At 52.4% G+C, this 24,410-nt stretch overlaps 2 protein-coding genes across 2 annotated transcripts in view; both read right to left on the reverse strand.

Moving 5' to 3' along the window:
- LOC100904944 (uncharacterized protein ZK1073.1) overlaps positions 1-6,064 on the reverse strand; it is a 52,963-nt gene extending 46,899 nt beyond the window's left edge. The window contains exon 1 of the mRNA XM_003741925.2: positions 5,689-6,064. Coding sequence (XP_003741973.1) covers positions 5,689-5,700 — 12 coding nt within the window. The 5' untranslated portion in view covers positions 5,701-6,064. The remainder of the gene's footprint in view (positions 1-5,688) is intronic.
- Positions 6,065-7,110: 1,046 nt separating this feature from the next.
- Positions 7,111-15,088, reverse strand: LOC100909116 (pancreatic alpha-amylase). The gene is made up of 12 exons (XM_029111077.1): positions 14,894-15,088; positions 14,076-14,155; positions 13,474-13,592; positions 12,202-12,346; positions 9,885-10,053; positions 9,518-9,763; positions 9,271-9,391; positions 8,774-8,874; positions 8,576-8,677; positions 7,916-8,030; positions 7,397-7,554; positions 7,111-7,271 (listed from the first exon to the last, which is right to left on the reverse strand). The coding sequence occupies exons 1-12, from the start codon at positions 15,086-15,088 to the stop codon at positions 7,200-7,202; spliced, it is 1,623 nt and encodes a 540-aa protein (XP_028966910.1). The 3' UTR covers positions 7,111-7,199.
- Between the last annotated feature and the right edge of the window lie 9,322 nt (positions 15,089-24,410).

Here is a 24,410-nt window from a genome sequence, read left to right on the forward strand (position 1 = left end):
GTTGCTTCCATTCCCGCGAGGATATTTTCACCTATGACGACGCTGGTGACCGTCCCGACGAGAAGCTCTCTTATCCCGAATCATGCTTGAGGTTAGACCCTCAAAAATTGAAGTGCGGCAAGGTGGGGAGCATATATCCGGAGACTTGCATCATCGACCGAGATGGACCCTGAGAGATGAGACAAGCATCGGAGGTTTACGAATCGTATTTCGGAACTTTGCGGATTGCTTGGCGTCGAATGCGCCCATTCACTGCTGCTTCGAATCGGCCCTCGCGAGTCATCAGGCAGCTCCCTGAAACATCCTCGTAGAGCACTGGATGTTTCGAGACACGAGGAACCACCCTGCGCACTCGGGAACATTTCTAAATCAGTTTCACCCTCGACTGGGCCATCGATCTAGGAAGCTAGGGCTCCCGGACGAGCCGATGCTAATTGCGTATATCGACACGCCAAGGTCCTCCTAATATGTCCGTCGTCGCGTCGGCCCGCATCGATGGTCGATATGAGAGTCTCCCGATATGCACACACAATCACACTCGACCCAGACGATGGATGATTCTCGATGACATCTGTCCTACACGGGGCATCCGAAATCCCCGGGGCTTTTAGGTCTATCCCGCCAACGACCGTCGGGGTAGAAATGAGGCTCGGCGTTGAAGGAAGTTCTGGCAGATACGTTCTCCGGAGTTGGGAGTTCGACTTGAGCGGAATCCCCCAACAGGGAATGTTTCTGTTTCCCTTAAATGTTCTTGCTGTATTGTTATTTTTGTTCTTGATAAGACGAGCGTCGGCCGCTGGGGCATGATTTTTCCCGACATCTTTCTTTGAAAAACAAATTCCAGAAAACCGAAACCCCGCTCGTGCTCAAAATCATGATTTACGAGAGAGCGGCGGGATGATTCCGAATCAGCCTTGAGGTCCGTCTGGACTCATCAGAGTAGTCCCCGCCGTCAAGCTTGTCGGACTCCCTGAAGCGGGAAAAATTCCATTCCGCGAGGAACGTCTCTTGATCGGCGACCCCCTGCTTGCGTATGCGACACCGAGAGGATCAATTACCGATTCCGCACAAAAACTGATCGATGTTGCAATAGTATTCCGGCAGTGAATATCCCGACCCCTCAATTTCGGCTGATCGGCTACCGCTCTCGAGGAGCTCCACGCCTCGTAGGGGCTAGAATCGATCGTCAATGACTCTCCGCTCTAGTTTCTATTTCTCTGTCCCCAATATTTTCGTGAACGATGCCGGCCGCCTCCTCCACGATTGTCGCCAATAAATGGAGCCTCCGAAGACAGCGGAAGAAATCTTTCGTATGCAATCAGAGCGCGACGCCAGTGTGATTTGTCCTCGGCGTCTTCCCGGGTGCGACCCTCGCCTTGATCGCGTGGCCGTTCCGCGTGGAAGAAACCTCACCGACCAATCAGCCTGACCCGACATCAAAACCCCCGGGTAAAGGTATCTTATTCCTCGAGGAATTTAGTCTTCGTACAGATCACAGGGCATCCTGATCAGACACTTCATCGCTCGATCGAGATTGCTTGACCACTTCAAGGGTTTCCTCCACTTTGCCGCGAAGTAGACCGTGAAGGAGAATCTCCAATCGTGACACAGAAAGACTTCCTGAGCCGGGAAACTGTGAAGGCCGCTGACAAGTTCTTGTTTGAAAGATGTAGGGGATAAGACTTGTAGACAAGGAGATTCGCTGTGTCCCAGAGGTCGTGTTCGCGCACCACAACAATGTACATACGGACACAGGGCTCTCTTGCGCTCCCATCGCATCGCTCGGGAAAACTCGGCGGCTTCGGAAACATCGCTTTATCTCGCACGGTAGAGTACTCGGGGACTATGCGGAAGCCTCTTTAAAAACACAGGGTCTCTCCGCCTGACCTTCAAAGAAAGCCAAGATCAGGTCGATCGAGTCATTTCGCTGCATATTTTGCCAAGGAAACTGAATGCAGCTCAGAGCATTTTCCGGAATCGCGCGAGTCCCGGAAGCCCCACAAGCAACTCATTAGTTCTCGGCCAGAGAAGTCTTGAATCAATGCGGATGGACATCCAAGCCGAGAGGCTCATTGGGAATCGACAAGGGCCTCACACGGGTCCCCACGAAGCCTCATTCTCATCAGTCATAAGTCAGTGTAGTGCATACGAAAACTCGTGAAGCATCCCTTCGAGAACTCGACGACTTCATGATCATTGGCGAGAGTCGTATGTAAGGAGATCGACCCTTTGTAAGCTCAGTTGACACACTCCATTCGGAGACTCGCTTCTCCCAAACTTCCGTTTCCCGTGCGCGTTTTTTATGGATAATGCGTCGGTGATGTCTCTAACTATCTCGGATGGGGTAGTTATAACTATGACGCATATGAATAGTAACTATAACGCACACTGAAAACGCGTACCCATCTGTTCGCTCCAACAGAATTAACGAAGGCTGCTCGGAGAAGCTCATCAGCGAGTGAGGGGAGGGGCCGGGTCGGCCGGCCGGCCACGGGGAACGGGACAAGGGCAAGAAGCAGAACCCAAGCGCCCTGAGATCTCAAGACAACGAGATGCATTGAAGAAAAACCGGTCCTGATTTGGAAACGACGCGCAATCGCTTGTTCTCTTTCCGGCTTCAGCGCTTCAAAAGTCGGCACTTAAGAAAGCAGTCGCTCCTCAGAGGGCGGTCTGGAACTCCGAGAACATCCTCCGGTCGCGGAAATCTTACGAAGTTGAATGAAGCGTTGCGATTCCAGCGCCGTCGCCGCGGGACGTCATTACAATAACTTTCTATGAGAATCAATTTTTTTCGTTTTTTTTCCCCTGGGGATCGAGCTGGATTCTTCTTCTCGGCGAATTCCCTCCTCCAGAGAGATGACCGGGGTGAGGAAAGTCCCGACGACACCATCCGAGGATAAATTATCCCCGGGCTAATCCTTCTTTTCTACTGAACGGAATCAGGTTCCGCGAGTTATTTTCGAGCTGGTCGCAGCTTCTTCATCTCTTTACATGGATATTGTGGGGTAGGTGGAGAGTAGCGTGTTATCGTTGCAATGTTTCGACGCCTCAGCGTCCCGGCATCCCGCGTGCGATACACTGACTCCCGTGAATATTGTAGTACCCTTGTGTATCGGAGAGAAAACGATCGCGACTTATGGTTTGCAGCCCATTCGCAGGCGGGAGGGGGGGGGAGGGAACGGACATCGACAAGGTCCTCCCCCGGAAAGATCCTTTCGCGCCGTCGTACCCTCGGTTCTGCGACGGAAGACATCAGCTGAGAACTGAGTCTCGATGCATGGGAATCGGCATCTGAATCGAGGCCACATGGAACCCAATCTGATTCTCCGCTCAATCTAATCTGGTTCCTCCAGGGCTCAGCAGAGACATCAGTGAAACGAATAATTTCATTCGTGTCCTGATCTATCCGTGACTGTCTTCTGGGCGAAATGGATTGCCGTTCCACTCAACTCTGAGTTCGAATCAAGCTCGAGATACTCTACACGAGCAAACACCGTCCGAAATCGCCCGACGGAATGTTTCTCGCTCATTGCTCCATGTTTTTCGATACCCATGGTCGCGATAGGTACTTCGGGGGGCTCAGCCCGTGCTCCGATCCGAGCGCGTCTGTAATCGGAACGAGGCTTCCACATCGCTCGGTCGTAAGTTCCACAAGCAGGGAAATCCCCCGAATCCGTTCCCGTTCCCGGATGAAATTTTGTGGAAGCCACCGCTCCCTTTCCGGCGGGGCGGCCTTGAGTCCAGGTCCGCCTTCCACTGGAACAATCTATCTTCCCGTTCCTCCTCATAATTCCGACAGCCTCATCGTTCATGCCTCATTTCGCGTACAGCCTTCCGCACGCATCTCCGCTGTCTCGCCCAGTGCGTCTTCAACGCTCATCGAACATTTTCCCGAGTCGATATGCGGTTATCTCTCCAATAATTTCGAGTGTTCCCGAAGCTGGCGACGGAAAACCCAAAGCGATCTAGCTCTCGGCAGGGGGGTTAGTTTGGGATTCGGTGACTTCCCAGATTCAAATGCCATATTCACAGGTTTAATGCTCATGTCATAATACGTACAATCGGTCGTCGGTCATAACGATCCGAGATGCTCCAGGGACGGCGTCTAGTTCGAACGATGACTGAACGTTTTCGCGAGGCCGGGTTAAGGATATCTGAATCGACCGAATAATTCTCGAAGAAGCTTCTCCATCGGAGAAAGGGAAGCACTCTGGGAACGCCTGCCCATGATCATGGCGAGCGGAGCTGAGTCTCCGAATCTCGCGGGAGCAGAACAGCCCGATTCCGGGATCTGCGGCGTCAAAGCTTCCCCCCATCCGCTGTAGACGGGACGGTCTCTCCACTCGCAGGTCTCGCTGACAAGCGACAGATGCCCATGTTTGTAATAAAACGGGTCGTGCTGCGTGCGCCTGTCTTTCTCGCTACGAATCCTGAGCACAAACGAGAGAACCCGCATGAATGATTACGCCGTCGGAGCGGAAACTACATCGGAAATGCGGAGAGACTCGTATTGGAAACTAGCGGAACAGAACATACGAACGACAGTGTACCACGCACGCCCACAACAAACGAAAGTGGCCCACGGAACCTGCGTTCAAGGGCCGCTGTCGAACTAACTTAGCCGGACGTAGATGGTGTCCGAACTTTGAAACGAACTATCGATCGATACTGTTTTTTTCCTCCGCCATAGAGACCCAGATCGCGTTTCTGCCGAGAAGTCTGCCATCGAGCGACCTCAAAACCGTTCTCTCGCTTTTCTACGCGGCGCAGTTTAAAACCCCGGAACGATTCAATAAACCACTCGTAAATATTGGCGCTCCGTCTGGCCGAGGAAGCGGTAGAAACATTGTTACGTAAAGCTCCACGAAGCTCGAAGCGAATTCTTTATCTACCTCCTTCGGAACTCCTTCGAATTTTTTATCTACGTCCTTCGATACTCCTTCGAATCCTTCTCGCTACGCCAACTTCCCGAAAATGAAATTCGGCTACCGATCCGCAAGGCCCATGAACAGCTGTCTCCCCCTGAGCCCTGAGCACGACTTCCCGTTGCGTGGAGTCAAGACGCCTTTCCCTAAACACTCTTATTTCGTCGCGGCGCGGCGGCAGCATTATCGTCCCCAAAACCGGACCGCTATCCGCTCCCCTACGCTACGATGCGACGTTTCGAAAGCAGAGCCCCGGCGCAAGGCGGATCGAATGTGTTTCCGGAAGCTTCGCCTCACATTCACATTCCTCCGAATGTCAAACGTGAGTTAGTCGACAAGTTAGAGAAAAGTCTCTCCGGTTCCCTGCGAGATAATCCGGTAATTCGTTTCACTCTACGAGTGTCCCAGTATACGTCGCCTACGTTCTGACACTGACGCAATCGCAGAGCGAGCGACGACGCGAACGGAGCTAGCGCCACCCAAGTAAATCCTTTTATCTTCGGGAGTTCTCCGTACTCGTCCGGTGGGACGAATGTCAGAATTCTTTCCTCTGAAGCTATCGTGAGGCTTTCAGTTGAGTTCTCCGTGCAGTCCGTCCCTCGTTCTGCGTCGATGTAAGCCGGAAGAAATTTCGAAAACTCGAGGTGGCCGAATGCGGGCCGGAGAAATTATTGATGTAGCTCCGCTCGCAGGACGCTCGTGGAGCTTGAGGCCGCGTCGAATGACTGGACGGATTTCATACGGCTCTGGAACTTCGTCTCACCTGGTCACTCATGATGCCTGCCGACTGCTTATCCTTTGCCTCGACGCGGAGAATGTAATTTGCTCTGTATTTCACTTGAGGCTTTCCGCAGCCTGATGATTATTCTGATGTTCTTGTTTTGATTCTGTCGGTGATGGTGGTTGTTGCTGTCGCCGGATTCGAGCGGCGGCAAAGAGCCGAAAAGTACTCCGATCGGCTCCGTGGATGGAGATTCCGTGAAGAACTCGGTCGAGTTGAACAACTGTCGACACAAAGTCCTCGATGCCTGAGATCCCGGAGGGCGGGGAAGGGAGTTCGGATTCACAGTAGAACGGTTTATATTCGAAACAACAGTTTTCGCGTTCGGAAGCGGTACGGGCGATCTGAAGCGGAGCCTGAACTCGAGTGACGTGCGACTCTGTGTTTTGGCGGGTGGCGCATGCGCTTCCGCAGGAGAAAGGGTCCGGCTGCCTGAGGGACCGGCAAGCTAGCCAGCTAGCGAGTTGGCTCACTCGCAGGATCGCTCACACTGGATTGTAGGCTGGCTAGCAGAACTAGCTGGATGACCCGAGGAATCCCATGACTAATGACTACGATGGTCATGGGCGAGCAGCTGACCGGAGAGTCGGTCTGCTTAGAGAGGCCAATAAGCACATTTCACCACCCGAAAAATCTTCACGTCGAACAGGAGCCGAAAGATAGCGTGACTGGGGGCTGCGACCCTCCTGGCATTTTCGGCTTTCCCGACGACCGTGTTCAAGGGACATATACACCAGGACCGGAAACACTGCCCCAGAACTAAACGACACTCAGTTCCGCCGAGAAAGAACAAAAAGACGCGAACATCGGAAGATCGAGGGGATCCAATGTTCCCGTCGTAGATCTCCGAGATTTCTCAGGAGGAGAACTTCCCTCTAAATCTTCTATTTCTGTCGGTCACAGTGATCGGACACCACCGCCTGAAGCGTACCAAGCCCTCAAATGAGGATCGGCCCAGTTTAGGGAATAGCGAAATCGCTCCGACCTTTCGAAATGAGGATACATCGTCGATTCGGTCCCGAGAAGCGGAGTCCTGGGTATTTTGATAGATCTCTCGTCGGATTCCCGTTCGATGAAGGAAGGAGACTGTTCGCGTGTATTTTCGAGCTCTAAGTACGGAGGCAATGGCTGAATTTCATTCCGATATATATTCGCGAAGTATGGCAGAGAGGAAAAATGACGCGAATGAATTTCGGGGGACATCTCGTCTCTTTTTATTGAAACTCTGCTCTTGTGTAGACGATCTCCTTGACGGAGTCTTTTACTCTGGAGCGCCATGGATCCATTTGTGAAAATATCCCGAAAAACTCTTGCAACACTCTCACAACTCGACATTAAATTAATTTCGAAGTTATAACACACAACAACAGGTTTCTGACCGCTGACACCAGGATTCGAAACTCGCTCGCCGGTCTCCGATAGTTTTGACACTCAGTGAGACAGGCGACAAATCGATGCGGACCCCGCTCTCCGCTCTATCTTCCGTTCGGGGCTCAAACTATCACAATATTAGACACCTCTGCGTCTGCGCTCTGTCGATTCTCGCTCTCGGAGAAGGTCCGACTCTGGAAAACAAGTGAGAGCCATCGTCGATTATTATCTCTCTAAGAGAGATCGCGCCTTACTGGTCCCTAATTAAATCCATGACCTTCCAATATTATTACCAAGATATTCCATCGGTCGCGCTCACCTCTTCATGCACAGCCATCACGGGGAGCCGCCTGCTCCGATGGATCCTCGACTCGCCGAGAATGTTGATGAAATGATTATCGTAGACTCGATACTTGTCGCCGGTGCAAGTTGTTTCGAAGATTCGCTCTCCCGAGATCACGTCGCAGTAGAATCCTTCTACGGGGAGGCGGAACGAAGATAGAAATCGAATGAGTCAATTTTCGAAGAAGACGCAACAACGCTCAGTCAGAATCGGAGTGCGAATACACGCGCTACGAAGATCCCGGCCGGAGAGGCCCTGAAGCTCTCAATCATGCAGCTTCAAGAATCAGGATTGGGTTTGAGACGTGAAGCACACGCTCATGAAAACCGATTCAAAGCCGATTTAGGATTCTCAAAAGGACCTCGTTCCACGCTCATTGAGGTAGTGAGAAAAGGTATCGCGGAACTTCCGAAGCGTTCCCGCAGGGTATCAGGCCGAAATATGCACGATTTGGCAGACATGCAAGAACGTCGCTGCGCGCCGTTGTCGTCTCACCTCTCAACGTAGTGTTGAAATCTCCTCTAGCGGCTTTTTCACCGGTTGCCACGACGACGAATGACCTTTCCTTGCGTGCGAACGAGAGTGTGTCTCCTTCATCGCTGAGGCGGATCTGGAAGATTTTCTTTCAGTTTGTGCTTTTCTTAGCCCTTTCGGTATGACACGCTAGAGTCTCGACGTCGGCTCCGCGAGCCCCCTGCTCCTCCAGACCATGGTCGAGATGTGCTCCCCGTTCGCTTCCCCTGTGGGGGGTCGAAGGCTTGCGAAGTCTCTAGAGATGAAACCGATAGGAGCACAACAGATTCCGATCCGTTAATCGTGTTCTCGAATTTCAGAAGATCCCGCATTAGATGAATACCTCATGAGACCCTGCGGATTTGTGGACAGCGTCCCCAGAAAATTGCCCTCTGCCTTTCCCGTCACTCGCGCGAGAAGTTGTGTACGTATGTATGTGCCACAAGAACCAAGCCTTTATAGAAGTATCTCTCTTTCGGAGAGTAGTCTTATCGGAAGTTCAAATTCCCCGAGGAGAGTCCGTTTGAGTATACGGGGAACTTTCCGCCAATGAGTCGCGGAACGAGCTCCGATATCATGATCCTCGGGAGAAAACTCGGCGATGGGGAAGGAGCGGCAAAGCAGGACAGGGGAAATACTCACATTCAGAGCAGCACTCCTGCCAGCCACATTCCTCCATACGGGGAAATGACAGAGAGGCTTCTGTCGGTGGATGCAGTCCCAGCCCGCGGCGCATAATCCCTCCTGGAAGCAGAATGGAACACCATTTATTAGCATTACTGCCTGTCGCAGTCTGAACGCGGATCTAATCAAGTAATAAGACGGGACCCCTAATCGAACCTTTGTGGACACCACTGGGAGCGTGTCGAAATCTGGCGACGAAGGTGGCCCGAGGTCCTCCGAACGCATTCCTGGCGCGGGAAGTTTCCGCGGCTTCCATCCTGAGGCATAGAAGATTTTCGCTTAGACGCCGCGTCCTTCGGGGAGCCGAACAGGATGCCCTCGACTCAGCCCCGAACCTCCACCTGGGTCCTACTTCGATTCCGGCGACGGCGTTTAGGTCACGAGTCAGGCAGGGATAGCTCTGTTGAAGACACTTGCGACCCTCGATCGACATCGATACCCCTCGCTTTCGTATTCACGTCCCGTTGTGAATGTGAGATCACCTCGGTCGGCTGACGGGCCGAAGTGAGTGTCGAGGATCAGCACAAGGGTCTGATCGACTCCATCAGCGTGAATAGATAGCTATCCGACCAGCTCAGAAATCCTATTCGTTCCGTTCGAATGAGAATCGGCGCAAACCCATCAGCCGATAGGTTGGTCAAAGATAGTCTCACCTGCGTAAATGAGGGGGATCCCGCGGGGCAGAGTCATCATGACTATGTTTACCAACACGCGCCGCCAGTAGTCATTGATCGATGCCGCCCGGAAGACGTCCTCGCGTGCCAACGAAAATACCTGCGGTGAACACAAAGCCTCCGTTACGCTCGCGGATTCTTGTTCTTCAGAGCCCACTGTTCTACGCGAGGTCTGGCTGGCATTGTCCCGGCGTAAATATAGACCCGTTTCTTCGTATTTGTCAACATGAGCCTGCACCTGATCCGGTCGTAACTGCCACAAGCTTTCTTCTCTGGTCAACAGTGCCCAAGTACTTTGACGCCGTGCGATTTTATCAATATTGGACGCGAGTGTGGTGTTGACTAGAACTCCTAAAGAGGAAAGTGCCACTCGTGAACTGCTCGACGCCAACGGCGCGTCGAAGAATACAAAAGGCGAAATTGGATTCGGGTCGTGCAGCGTTGTCGACGGCAGAAGCTTATCCAAAATTGCCTGAAACGAATGGGACTTGCTCTTGAACAGAATTCCCCTAATAGGCAAGTTCTGGTCGACTTCGGCAGTTGTCGAAGTCAGACGGAGCTCCCGCAACGAAACCTATTAAATCGCCACCTACCTCGAGATCATAAACATCCAAGCGGTCTGCATACGCCACTCTGAAACCACTAACTCCAACTAGTTGTAACGTTTGAAGGTAGGTGCCGAGCACGTTCTGGACGTGAACGCTTTGGAGGTCCAAGCGGAGCCAACCTTGCTCGCGGCAGTTCAGAAGCTGGCTCCGGTCACTGTGGGATCCGAGTAGAATGTGAGTCTCATCATAGTTCCGGTCTTAAAAACCCGGATAGGACATCGAAGCGAAAAAGTGCTGAATATCCCCTGGATCCCGCCGAACTTCCGGAGTATGATAAAGATCGCTCCCTCAAAATCCAGGCCATGGGAGTTTGACGCAGCTTCTGCCAACTGAACTGATTTACGTTCTTATGACGTGGTTTGAACGCCTCTGAGCGGAATCAGCATCGGGAAAATGGGAATCGAATTTAGGCACGCGCCGTTCCGTGAGGGAAAGACGTAGTGCCTTGAATCGTCATGAATGCATGATCGTAGTTCTGAGGAGCAGCCGTTTTCTCCGCTCATTGGACGAACGTTTCCCGGCTCATTTGACGGAAGCACGGCTAATCACTCGAACTCTGACTGAGAGAGTGGATATACATTAGAGCGCGGGTCCGATTTGAGCGCAGGTCCGATTTGAGCGCAAGTCCGATATGCGCGCAAGTCCGATATGAGCGCAGGTCCTGTGTGAGAGCAAACCAATTTGAGCGCAGCCGATTCGGGCGCGAGCCGATTTGCGCGCAGCCGATTGAAGCGCGAGCCGATTTGCGCGCAAGTCCGATATGGATAACATACATGAATGACACCGAAGAATGATTTATCTCACGTACATGTTTATTAAGTAGAGTTTCGGAAGTCGGTCACAAAAATCACAGGTTCGGACAAGGAACAACAAATGAACCTAGGTAGAATATTACTTCTGAAACTTGTAAAACGTCAGAATCGGTTTTCGTCGATTTCATTTCACTCGCTGCTTCGAGAGTAGCCTCACGTAGATCATTCAATTTCTTTCGAACTTCGACAGCCACCGAGTCAGGCGCATGCTCGTGCTCCGGGGAAACCTTTCGAGGGATAACGGGGATCGCGGGGGGATATCTCCAGAGAATGTATGTTCGGACATTTATCACACCCACCGTGACTCTGTCAACGTCGATTGAGGCTCGACTCGAGCATCTTTTTTTCAGACACCGCCACGTCTCTCGACCTCGGCGGAACTGATGGCCGTCATACGAGAGCAATGGTTTCCCTTTTGTCGATGAAAGAAATTGTATCGACATAGTGGAGCTACTTTCTCCGCATCGATGCAAATTATCGCGGCGCGGCGTCGAGACACGCACTGTCATCTGTCAGGAATCCCGAAGGATGATCAGCGCCACAGAACAAACACTTAGCGGCGAGCATTTCGAACTTCATATCCACTGAGCTGTGGGCGCGTGAATAAGAGATCTCTCCCGTGGATCTCATGATATTGATATGGATTTATTGCCATGAGTTACATCCAAGAGCCAAGGGCTCGCTATGGACTGGCGAGGCTCGCTATGTACTGGCGAACGGGTTCATAAGGTTCATTCGTTACTCATTAATTGACGTCATTCATTGATGCTATTCATATCGGACTTGCGTTCATATCGGACTTGCGCGCATATCGGCTTGCGCTCAAATCGGCTGCGCGCACATCGGCTGCGCTCAGATTGGTTCGCGCTCATATCGGACTTGCGCGCATATCGGACTTGCGCTCAAATCGGACTTGCGCTCAAATGTTTAGCCACCGACTGAGAGCACCCCAGACTACCGAAAAATCATTGAGCCGCTTCGTGTGTTGTCAGTCGTTACGGCCATAACCTTCAGCTCGGCTCTCGTCGGTGGAATTCTCCGCCTATTCTCGCCCGGCTTGCGTCGGTTCCGTCTTCGAAACCCTTATCTCCATCACACGTTGCCAGTGTTATTTCACGGCAACGCGACGTACTGTCCCACACAAAGGTGTGTCGAGCTCCGTGGGGCGCCCGATTCAAGTGAGATATAATCGAGATGACGCCGACGATGGTCAGTGAACGGAATTCACCGCCCCATGAACGTCCCGGGCTGGTTTGAGTATCGCAGCAAGCGGAAGCCCCAAAAAATCAAATGGAAAAAGCACCGTGACATTCCCCTTTCGAGCGATTCCCTTCTCAAGGAATGTCCATGCTGGGTCCGGGTCGATCCCGGAAATTCGAACGTGCGTGGAACATCGCGGTTCCCATCGTCCGTCCCCTTTTTCGCCCCGATGACCAGCCTAGAGGGAAGTCGGACAAGCTCCGAATTCCCCGTTCGTAGAGGGGTCCTACCTTGGGTCTTCGACGTTGCCGCTCCGTGTGGGGCATCTCCCCTTTGGGAAGAAGTCGGTCGCATGGAAGTCTTCAAAATAGATATTCGTCGCGTCGAATTCTGTTCCCGCGTAGCTCTCGTGCGACGAGTTCGATGTCGTGTGCCCTGAAAAGCATATGCGTTCTCCCTAAAAGCGTTATGAGAGAAGGGTAGAAACCCCGCATTTCGAATGCTGAATATCATGGATCTAGTTTATTAGAGTGGCGGAGCCGATGTCCACCAAGACAAACACCCGGCCACGCAAAACGCTCGCCGGAGCTGTCAGACACATTCCAACCGAGACTTGGTTCTCCGTTCTCGTCAATCACCAAGTCTGTGGCATACGATCGACTGCCCAAAACGAGGCCGATCTCGATTCGGAACACGTCGTCGCGCGCCGCTTCCATGCCGGGGTAACCACCGGAAGAGGGACGACCCCTACCAGCATGGACGCATGGGCCAGTTCGAAGCGGCCGCGGAGTCCCACCTTCCGATGCGATTCCCCAATTATAGAAATGCTGTTCGATGCCATCTCGAGGTTCGGATCAGGAGCCCGAGCGGAAGGGGAGGCTCCGAAACCTAGGAATCGAAGGAGATAGGATCACAGCGACAGCCCTCCTGTGTTTCAATATTTCGATCGTCTGTAGCGGAAGGTTATCATGAGAGACATCGGTGATCCTCGAGCGTCATCAGAACAAATGCGAATATTCTGCTCGTTGTATCGGTGGTGGATACCTACGGCCGGGTCGTCGCGGGCACCAAGTGCATCGCCAGCATTTAATTCGTACATGGGATGACATCGATGCTCGGTCGCTGACTCATCGATGAATTATGTCTCCGAGTCGCGCAAATTGTCTCCGGATCGATAAATGAAGTATGTAGCCGAATCTCGCGTTCGGAATCAACAATCATTTTCCATGACGGGCGCGCCACGCGTTCGTCCTCAACGTTCGTCCTGATAAATCTTCGCCGTCTCCGCAGAAGAAACCGAATTAGTGCTTGTTGCGGTACGGGTGCCGGTCGTGATCGTGCGAGCGGTGGCAAGTAGTAGTAGTCGTGGTAGTAATTCTAAAGCGACGCAGTCAAAGCCGCCGGAGGAGATGTACCTACGCAGACTTCGGCGGATTCCGCTCTCTCTGCCTGGAGCGGAGATGTTTGCTCTCTTACAGACTCGCTCGCTCAGACACCGCCGGGCCGCCACCTCCATCGAGCTTGGCTCGCTCGCGAGGATGCTCGTAAGAGAATCTACTCACCGAGAACGACGTCTACATATACTCTGATGTTGTTTTCATTACACGCCTGAACCATTCGTTTGAACTGCTCGAAAGTTCCGCTGGCGCTGTCGAGTTTCGTGAACGACACCGGTTGATATCTGGAGCGATAGCAATAAAAAAAGGAATTATACCCTCGTCATTATAAAATGAAACGTTCTCGCGCTCATCCCCCACTGATTCCCCTGACCCGCAACTCTGCCACCGCTTCTGCCGCGGGGACAGCAATAACTCCTCGAGGTCGGCGGGGAATGGCGCCGGCAGAGCGGTACAGTGCACGGCCGGGATCCGCGCACGCATGCGAACTATTGCAGCTGCTGTTCTGCGAATAGAACCTCAAGCAGAACCGGAGACATTTTTCTACAGGGTACGAGCGACCTTGAGAGGAACCGCTTGTTCTGGAACGGGGTATCGGAATATTTTTTCTCCTGCCTGAACACAAAGAGTGCGAACGACACCGACGGCAGCGGATAAATCGCGCACGCGCGTGAGGGGGAGCGAGGCGCCGGGTACTGAGGGGGCGCTTTGGGGGGAGTCGATTCATATGCTGATTTGTCCCATTCGAAGCCGTACACGACGCTCACCTTTCGGTATACTGTCGATACTGCAACTGGCCATCGAGAACTCGACCGGTTTTGAAGGCGTGGTCGTTCGGAGCTGAGACCTAAAAAGAACAGCGATCACGACGCTTTAGCTAATGGCGGTCAAGCGAAAGAACTCCGCTGATTGAGATTGTCGACGGGGAAAATGTTCCGGCAGCCTCATTCACAGTTCATCAGCCCGACCGAGTGTTTGCGATCGATACTTATCAGTGGGAGTGGACAATGGTTCCTCTTCATGTCCACTGCACCGTCAGTCCATCAGATTGATTGGTCACACTGAATCTGTCGGTCCTGCCCGACACACGGCCGGAAGAAATAAAATGTTTACGAGATAATCACCGTCAATCTGTCTGTCATCTGACGACTGCCTGGCCCATCCATCTGTCTGTCAGCGAAGAATAGAGGCCATACAGATCAGGCTGACGAGAGGACTCGCCATAAGAGTGGACGACGCGACGTCGACACCGCGGCGTCACCACTGCCGGACGACTTCCGAGATCAAAGGCGGGCTTTCGAGGGTGTGGTTTGCCGCCGACGCCATCGTCGTCGCCAGGTAGGTCCATGACCGACTCATCTTGCACGAATCCGTGGAGAAAGTCTAATCACCGCCCGATGGCGTTTGGAACAGTGCCATCGGACGTTATTGCACCGCGTCATTTGGTGGCTGACTTAAATGAATTCATGGAACATCCATTCAGAGCGGAAACTGCGAGCGCTTTCACGCCGTCGAGGGGCCTCCACGCATGACCTGAGGGACCTCGTGGCAGTTTATTTTTTTATTTTTATTTTCTCCCACTCACCAGAACTGCTGCGATTTGCCATTTGTCCAAATGCTCCGAACATTCCCTCTGCACGTCATCGTACAACCACTGGTCCAAGTGCACGATTGTGCTCCGCGTTGAGTAGAAGTTGGGCGTTCCCCAGAACCGACTCTCGGTGAAGCTGATGATGCTTAACGAATAAACAATCGAAAACAACGGCGCCACAAAAGGCATTGTGTATATTCCTAGTCCACGGGAGCCCGTTTCATCGTCTCATGCTGTGGGAGAAAAAAAAGGAAGAAATGAGCCTGAGTCAGCAGTTGTTTCCCTCGAGCCCGGTCTGCAGCCTCGATCTGCTGTCTGTGAGTGGTAAAGATTAATTTCCTGGAATTAGGGCCCCGTTCGTCAGAGGCGATTATCTCAACTGTAGAGGTGAACAAAGTAGGATCCATTCGCTCCGAAAACTTCTACGTCCCGCTTCTCTGACTATCCTCATTAAGCCTTACGAGCATCGTTGACTCCGTAAGGCGTACGTTCCAAGGTCACAGAAGAATATCTTCGTCCTCGGGACGATCTCTACGTTTAAATCAGACGAGGAAACCGAAGAGTTCGAGTAGTAGCGAATTTCAGATCGGGACTTGACATATCCGGTGTCGTCAAGGTGACGACGATCTCCAGAAGTTGCGACAGTTCTGCGAGAAGGTGACGATGCACGCTCCGGCTGATCAGATTCCGTCCGTATAAGCAGATGACCTTTGACGAAAGGAAAGGAGCGAACGAAAAAGCTTCTGAGTATCTCGGCGATTTCTCCCTCGGTGGAATGACATCCGGTCCCTTTGATCCTTCGACTTCCACGCCTTCAATGCTGTGGTAATCGAATCCGCACTGACAGAGGCTCGTCCAAGGACAGCGTCTTGGTATTTTTTTCCCCGGAAGCGAGTCCCCCTTACAACATACACGGTCTGGAGAAAGCCGATACGCGTCGCCGAAAGTCTCTTCTGCGAAATTCAGTCTCGGGATCTGGGCACGGGATCTCATTCCGATTTGGGCAAACAGGTCGAGGAAAAAATTTTGCCTATTGTAATCAGTGAGGGGAAAACCTCGAAAACGGTGAGGAGAAAAAGATGTAATAACATTTAATGACTGGGGCCCTTCGGACGCGCGTGCCATTTTGCGGCCTCTCATACATAGCCGTCAACAGTGGTCCTGCGTATCGCTTCATCCCTGCGGTCGGTCCGTCGGCGCATCGTCCGCTCGTCCCTGCGCCGCTGCTGACCACTGTGCCCTTTTTCAGGTTGATTCAGTTTCGCTTAAGAGTTTCACAGCTCAGCCCGATTTTCTCAAACATTTGGCTTGAATGAAGAGAAGAATAAGAGCCATTCACAAGTCCACGAGGCGATTTAGATATGCATTGATGGAAGCGACGCACGGCTCCATTTAGCACGAGTGACTGGAACGGTCGACGAGCTCCTTTTGCTTTTCCCGCGTATTACCTCGGCGAGACTCCTTAAAGAATCGCCCACACGACGATAAGTCGTTCTCAGATCATTCCCGTTGAACTCGTCGTCTGACCCTGACTGAACTACCTACGAGAGGCGATAACGATCGTCACGGAATATTCGAGCTCGGCGGGCTGAGCTCTGTGTGACTTCGCTTGCGCTTCCAGATCCGATCCAAGCGAGATGAAGAATTCCATTCCGATCGAGCGCGCTTTTGGACATCTCGGTCCCGCTCATCGTTTCAACGCCAGTGTTGTACCGTCGTTGATTGGGTCCCGGAGAATTTCTCGCGAAAATATCGATCGACCTAAGCGCGGCAGAACGCAGTAATCCGAGAGTCGATTCCTCCTCGGTTTTAGTCACTAAGGCCGACAGTGTTCTAGGATTCGGTCAGGTGGACCGGGAGGGTATCCCAGAAGTCGTTCAGGCAATCAACCGATCGGTGTTCCGGCTTTTCTGTTCATTGAGAATGTGCGAAATCGTCGGAGGGATGCCCTTGTTGCGTATCAAATTGAAAGAGCGCTCAACGAGGGGAACAGAGCAATAGTTATTCAGATCTAGTGCCGGCGACGGTGCAAGCGACACGGACACGCGGACGTCGGAGCTCCACGTCAGGCTCCAGTCGACAGCGCCCGTTTTATGGAAGCGGCAATGCTTCCGAGTGATTTCGCGACACATCGGAAGCGTGAAGGTGTTCTTCGACGGTGGCCCCTTTTTTACAGAGCCGAATTTACAACTCAAAGCCTGCCGGAATCGGAGTAGTAACAGCCGTCGCCGCCGCAGCAGCGACAGTCTGTAACCAGATAAGCCTCTTGTCCTTCCTTTGAGGAGGACGAAGGAGAGCCGCGGCTTCTGCGCCACAAGACAACGCTGACAGATGATAGAGAAAGACTGAATGAGCGCGCGGAATGGCTCCGAGCTAAACCTAGAGCTAACATATGTAGTATTGGCACGTCGTGCGACCAGGGCGTCAGAGCAAAGGTCAACACGTCAGCTTATCTCACGCGACAGAATCTTTCCGCATTCAGAGACACTTCGATCGCTCGAAACAGCTGACTCGGAATTTCTGTCGCCGTCGTCGTAGCATCGCCGTGTCTGCGTAGACATCGGCGACGTTGTCGAGGCTGTTCGCCCCCGATAGCAGCCGATGCGAACGGAAGTTCCCGTGGTTCAAGTTGCGAATCATGCAAATTCCCAGATAGCGAACTCGCCACACCGCTAGAGACATCACTTGCGAGCGCGGAGCGATTAGGTCCCTGTATGTAAGTCTCACAGTGACATCGACTTCGACGACGACGTGCCGAAGAGCTGTGGCAGTCGTTCCGAGATCCGGAAAGTGTCTGAGCGTGTCATCCGTCGACGAGAGGGCTCATGAGAAAACCGCTCGTCGCAACAGGCGACGACCTGGGTGCGGTGGTTTGTATTACATGTTCGCGCGCCCCGGGACCTTCAGAAGTTTCTGAAAAGCCAGCCGTGCACTTGAGTGATATGCCCTCGAGCAGCGAGTCTCCGCGATGACGAGTCTTCGCTGTGGAAGAGCTCCTGGCTGTCCCGTCGATGCTTCGAGAGGCTTTCATTTTGGAAAAGAGCTCATGATCGGCGGAGACCGGGGCCAATTCACGATTTGTTTCCGCGTTTCGGTCTCACCAGGTACGGCATCGACCCCATACTATAGAATTCAAAGGACGGCGATCAGAGCCAGAAACGCTTCGCACACGATTAAACCATTCTCTATGCGTCCGATCTATTATTCCCGTAGTTCATTTATCAGCATCTCACAACGCGAGCTAAGCCCGCCGGCAGCACTTCTACGCTCTCGCGTCGATTCTGCGAGCTTTAGCGACCGCTTTTCGGCCCATCTTCGTCTTGGGCATTTCATCGAGCGTTCTTAGGAATGTTCCTCCGGTCGTTCGACAATTATGAAAAATATTTCGATGACCGATCGAGCCGATTAGGCGCCTTGTACGACGGCGACGGGGAACAGAGGATGACATCGCCGTGGTGGTGGCGGCCGGCGCGGCAGCGCTTGTGAACAAGGTAGATCCGTAGCTGAGATGTTCGAGTTTCCAGTGATATGAATCGCTATCTCGCAGTTCCGATCGAAGACGGCTCGGGTCGTAAGAGTTCAGTTGAGTAACTGACTGATTGTGAGTCGTTCCTGCACCAAATACGCTCTGCCCATTAAACAGGCAATCTTCGATCGACGGCTGTCGTTGGCAGAAGAGGGAAAATTTTCAGAAGCTCGCAGCCCCGAAGAATTCTCCGCGCACCGCGGAGGCTCGACGGTATGGGCGCTCAGTTCTCCGCAGGCTTTCGACCTCGCGGGAACTCCATGGATCCCGTAATGGGTCGGGCGGGCTTGCGGTCAGACAAACGACTCGGTTTTCAGATGGGAACGCGAACACCTTCCTACGCCAAGGAGCCATTACAGTATGAGTTCAGCCGCGACTGCGCGAAAATTTTGTGGGCCGGAGTTCTTCTCTTAATTGAGGCGGCTCATGAAAATGCGAGATTCATTATGGTTCCCCGAATGAGTAACAAGCAGAAGAAATTTGATGCAAATTAACTCGCTTGCACGGCCATACGGTACACGGAATCTAAATCCGGACGGTGTCTGGCGCGGATCTCCACTCCAGAGCCACCGGCTGAGACGATGTTGGTGAATCTTAGCTCTGGCCTCGTCTAGTTCACCAACTGGCCACTATCGAGATCGGATTTCCAGCCTGGTCTTTTTTCACGGAACAAGGTCCCCGGAAATGCGTCGCGAACGTTGCTTCCCTTCGGCGGCGACACGGTGGATACATCAACGAATGTTATCATTGTCAGGACCCGGATCCGACCATTTGACAGGTTCCGAGAGGAATCGACAGATTATTATTCGAACAAGCCCGTGGAGAATACATACGAAGCTGATAGCTGTCAGAAGGCGCCGCCAAAACTTCGAATGGAAACCGTGTGAAGGTCGAAGATCACGGCGACCGGCAGCCCATGTCGCCGTCCTCGAAAAGTAAATATATCTCGCTGTGAAGTTCCTTTGGACTTTGTAAACATTCACAGGGTCGGGTTTGTTTTACTCTCAGAGAGGATCCTCGTCCACAATACGAGCTCGCTGTTGAGCAGGGATGAGCGAGTGCGGCCATTTAAATTATTCTGGGCGCGATTCAGGGACCTACGGGAGCGAATCGAAAGAGCAAGCCGAAAACTCTATCGGCTTCCAAGCCTACGGTACGAAGGGAAACTATAGCCGCTGAGAGATAGCACTCACTTCAAGTCGATGTAAGCTGAGCAGAAAACATTCCAGGACTCACGTTTCTCCTATTTCCGTAGGCGGCTACCAGCTATCCATTAATCACGGATGCTCGCAAGCTTTCACTCACAAACGAAATCATAGTGGGAGTTCTAGAAAGAGGGATAGTGCATTCGAATTGTATCACAGGTTCGGATTCACGAGATGACGCGCGCCTCCTCAGTACAACTCCTCGTTCTTTCCGATGCGCGGATCGCTATACACTGGACATTGTTACGGAGTCCAGCGACCGCTCGGCCTGACAGCGGTTCGAATCCCTACTGGTTTCGTTCTTTCGACTTTTCTATCTGTTCACAGTCACCAGTGAAAATTTACGCGACACGTCAATCAAAACGTCTTTCTGAAGCTCTTCTCACAGTGACAGTACAGAGCGAGTGGCGCGCCGACTTCACGCGCTTGTTTCGCGAGGTTTCACCGTGAAGTGGTAAGGCGGAGCTGAGAGGGGCCTGCCATCTTTCTTCGGCGGTACTGTAGAGGAGAAGAACTCCTCTAGGCTTGACTACTCCGCGCTCGCTAGCAGACGGACGAGCGGATCGACCGAGCAAGCGGCCAACCGACCGGCCGGCCGGCCAAGGAACGAGAAAATGGCCCGCACTGACTGATGTCGATCAGGGAGGTAGGTATTCGGCTGACCGCGCGGCCAACGCTCCATTGGCCGAACGTTGTCTCGCTATGTCCGACGAGACAGCCTGACCATCCGTCGTCGATCCATCCATCGACGAACTGACGGTCCGATCGACAGAACTCTCGCTTGACTGGCGAATTGACTGCTTTAATAGATTCGAATCCGATGACCAATGTCCGAAAAACTCACGGACTATGGGGCTTAGCCGGAGGTTTCTGATGTTGTCAACAACTCGAATCGATCGTCGATATCGACACATGGAATCCTGCGGTGTCATGGTGGCACCGGCGGCGCATCGGAATGTGCCTATTATATTCATTCCCAGTCATCCGATAGATGCCACCCTGCTGACGAAGCTGATACTTGCGGTGACAGGGTAACGGCTCCCACGATCCCTCGTCATAATAAACTACGGAACGGTCAATTTATATTCCCGCTATGACCCGCGCATCGAGTTTAATCAGAACACCCTTGACCGTAACACCAGAAAATTCCCTCAATCTTAGATGGATGGCGTTTCTCAGGCTCCGAACGCGAATTCCGCTCCCTGAGACTGATCTACAAAGATCGATGCTCTGGATCGGATGAACGGTTGATCGCTCGAATGAACTCGCAGGTCCTCCGTGGTTCTCCACCCTGAATGCATCCCCGGAGTTCAAGATCAATTCTTTATTCGTTCGCGGCAGATCGAATCATATCGAGGCAATTGTGATAACTCCACGGGTCCTCTCCCTACTCGCTCACTTGTTATATGTCCTTGGCGTTTGTTTTCGTCGTCAAAGAATTCTTTCCGTAGTCCGCAATAAGGGGAGTCTCGGTACTGCTTCTCGTTTTCTCGGTGTCAGATGCCGGCGGCTTTCGTTCGGACTGGGATCGACATCACAAGGCTCAGGTCGCTTTTCAAAAGAGCTCGTGAACGACTTTCTGTCGCCACTATATTCGCGCGTAAATACAATGTCTCCGGAGCCGCTCCTTTTCGACTCTCTCTCGACACGCCGCGCCGCCTTCGAATGGTAACTCTTGACGCTCTCGGCCTGACGACTGAAGCCTTGAAGCTCCGAGGTAACGAAATATCCCCCAAGGCTGTCATCTCTCCTAAGCCGAGCCACCCTTATTTTTCCCTTCAGCGATTTCACCGAGATTCCCGCGGATGTTCTGACGAAGAATGAATTCTTCTAAGATCCCCTCTCTGGACGATTTGTCGCTATTTCCGTTCGTCCTCCATTCATGGAAAACCAGGAAGATCCGTGACTGGGAAATGAGCGTCAGGAATAACTTCGTATGCATTCCATCTCTCCCACTGAATCAACGAGATTTCATCCTCTAATCAGCCTCGCAGATGTGTGCAGCTCTGCGAGGAATTCAAAAATGAAAGGCGTACTCACTCAAGGAGAATCCGAACGGACTTCAATGAATGCTCTTCTCAAAAGACGTATTCGACAAGTCGTCACACAAACCCATCGCGGAGCTATTCATCCGCGCACGAATGGCTCCGCAAGAATCGCGAAAGTCGTATGAGGTTGTCGCGTTCCCCGTCCTCGTATCAGTTCTTCTCGCTCGTACGGCGCATCAGAGAACTGTTTTCCTATTCGTAATCACTTCCATGCATGGAACAGATTTCCAGAAGGATTGGGCTCAGAGATTCCCCTAGATTTCTGATAATCCGACTGTCGATCGCCCGACTGGTTGACTGACTGCTTGGCTGTGTGTCTGCCGCTACACCGCTCTGAGCAACTGAGCTGTTATGGAGCACATGTGCCGTAATTTCTAGGCGAGGGAATGGCTAGGGTAAGCGTCTATCCCGAACCTGCCCGACCTGGCTGTTCGTGAGCGGCCGCGGCCGTTTGCTTTTATCAGGATCTATCCCAAGTCGGTAACCGGCGGTCGGAAGCAAGGTGTCGTCTCCGTTTATTGTTACGAGCATGTCGCCGCATTGATCAAACGAACTGATCGAAAACCGGGACAAGGTTCTTCTTCGATGAGAAGCTGAAGGTTGTTGGTACTCCTGCCGGGGTGGTCCCAAGACAACAAATCGAGCCTCGGTTGGGGAAAAATCATACACATTGAAACAGTGGATGAACATGATGCGGCGTATTTTTTAGTTGCAATGAAGCTGCATTACGCCGAGGGAGTGCAGCTCCGACCTCCAACGGGAAATCGCTCGCGGAGCCAGAACCGGAGCGGGGGCATTCATCCTCTCGAATACCCTCATGCTAATTGGTAATGAGCGATGAGTTTCCGGGAAAGTATGAGCCTGTCCGAGCGACTCCGTGGCAGGGAAGGTCCTGCTTACCGCTCGCTGAGCGAGTCAACTTCGATCTGGCTTTCGGTTCAGGGCCGAACTGGACCAGGCTCTCCACTCCACGGAATTAGATGGAAGTCTCCCATGTGAGATGCGATTTGCCTTCACAAAGATGAAGACTGAATGGGTGATCAGTGATCACCCCCGTTTTCGAATGGAGCGAACTGTGAGGCGGCTAACCGAATATATCCGACATACAGCATATACTCGAAGATGGGTAGAAGACCGAGAAGAGAATCACGATGAAAGCGAGACGAAGCAACGAAGCAAGAAGACCCAGAGGAAATTCGAAGTGTACGAAACGCGCATTCGATTGCTCGTTTCGATGAGACTCGTCGCAGACACGTCAATAAGATGTCACTCAAACGACTTGAACAGAACTTTTTGAAACGGCAAGCCTCTCGAAGACTCTTCGGTTTCAGAAAATATACCCACCGTGGACAAGACACGGCGAGACCAGAGTTTTTGTGCCCGGTTTTTCTGCAACATTCTATTTGTAATTTTGTTCCTCCATCCTCCGGTGACCGCCACTATCTCGTACATCGAACGAGAGACATCACGCCGATGCGAGCGCTGCTAATGAATTATTATCGTAGATTGAGGGATTACCGCCCAATCAGTGAGAATTTCGCGCCCTTGAAGCTGGCGATGACTTACCGTCTACGATGATCGAGAATTCTCGCGGATATATCGCGGCAGTATTCATAATTCATATCCCTGATGGCCAGATTCTCGACCGCTCGCTATAGTACGAGTGCGAGTGTCAAGGGAAATCTTCATGAGTTTGACTTTCCCATCACGTCGGTGAACAAAACCGACGCTCTCTGCTTGGAATGTCTCTGTGCGGCTGTCACGGGGGGCAATATCCATCGTAAGTCCAGAATAGCTTCTTCGATCCCTGGCGGAAAGCCGCGTGGTCTCCCTTCGGGTGGGAACAAGGAACTGATTTCCACCAGCGTCAGAAGTTGCACCACTGTTGCCGATTTTCGAGGCTGAAAAAAACAACCGCCGTGCCACGCCCCGAATTTCATCGAAAGATGATAATCACAAGTTCCCCTAAAGCATCGAAAGTTCAATGATCCTCGGTAAAGAAAAAGATTCGCTCTCCCGAGTCCAGAACAAAGCTTCGAGCTGCGCTCCAATCCTCGTCATAGGGTTTCAGAAACAAAGCTGACAAGAGAGATAATTGAAAGCCGCACCGTTCGATAGAGTCACGGAAGAAGCCAAGGAGGAGCTTGTTCGCGGCTATCGTGCGCGGCGCTTTCGAAAGGCTCGGCATCTGCTCGAAGCAGCTGCTCAAGGTTATGAGTTAATCACTCGTGTTCTTCTTAAAATTTGAGACAGCGCTCGACTCCTTTTTCTCACTCCGATCGGGGCGACATTTTTCCGTCCGAGTCATGCGTCGCGTGTGTACTGATGACGAGGACTCCAGATTCAAATTCGTTGTCGCCCCATCTCAAGAAAGATGCTCATCTATGATGGAGTCTTCTCGGCCAACAAGCTTGTTCTCGGCTGGGATAAATGAGGATTCCTGACCCTCACGGCAGACGCTGTTCGCGTTTCGGTACCAGGGCTCAAAGCGCGAGCACTCATACCGTTTGAACAATGAAGATGCAGTTTCGTGCGTGCGTCGCGTCGACATAACCTGCTCGTCGCAATTATCGAGGAAGGCAACGAGAATTTCTGGCGAAAGCCCGATGAGCGGATCGAGGCGAGCTCGATACAAACAAAGGAACATGACTCTTACGGATCCGTACGGATTTTGCCGAACGCTTACCTATCGAGCCGCGATGAATTTCCGGCAGAATGCAGAGTATTCCAGC

This window comes from Galendromus occidentalis, unplaced genomic scaffold (genome assembly GCF_000255335.2).
Source record: "Galendromus occidentalis unplaced genomic scaffold, Mocc_1.1 scf7180000077231, whole genome shotgun sequence".
Taxonomy (NCBI): Eukaryota; Metazoa; Arthropoda; class Arachnida; order Mesostigmata; family Phytoseiidae; genus Galendromus; species Galendromus occidentalis.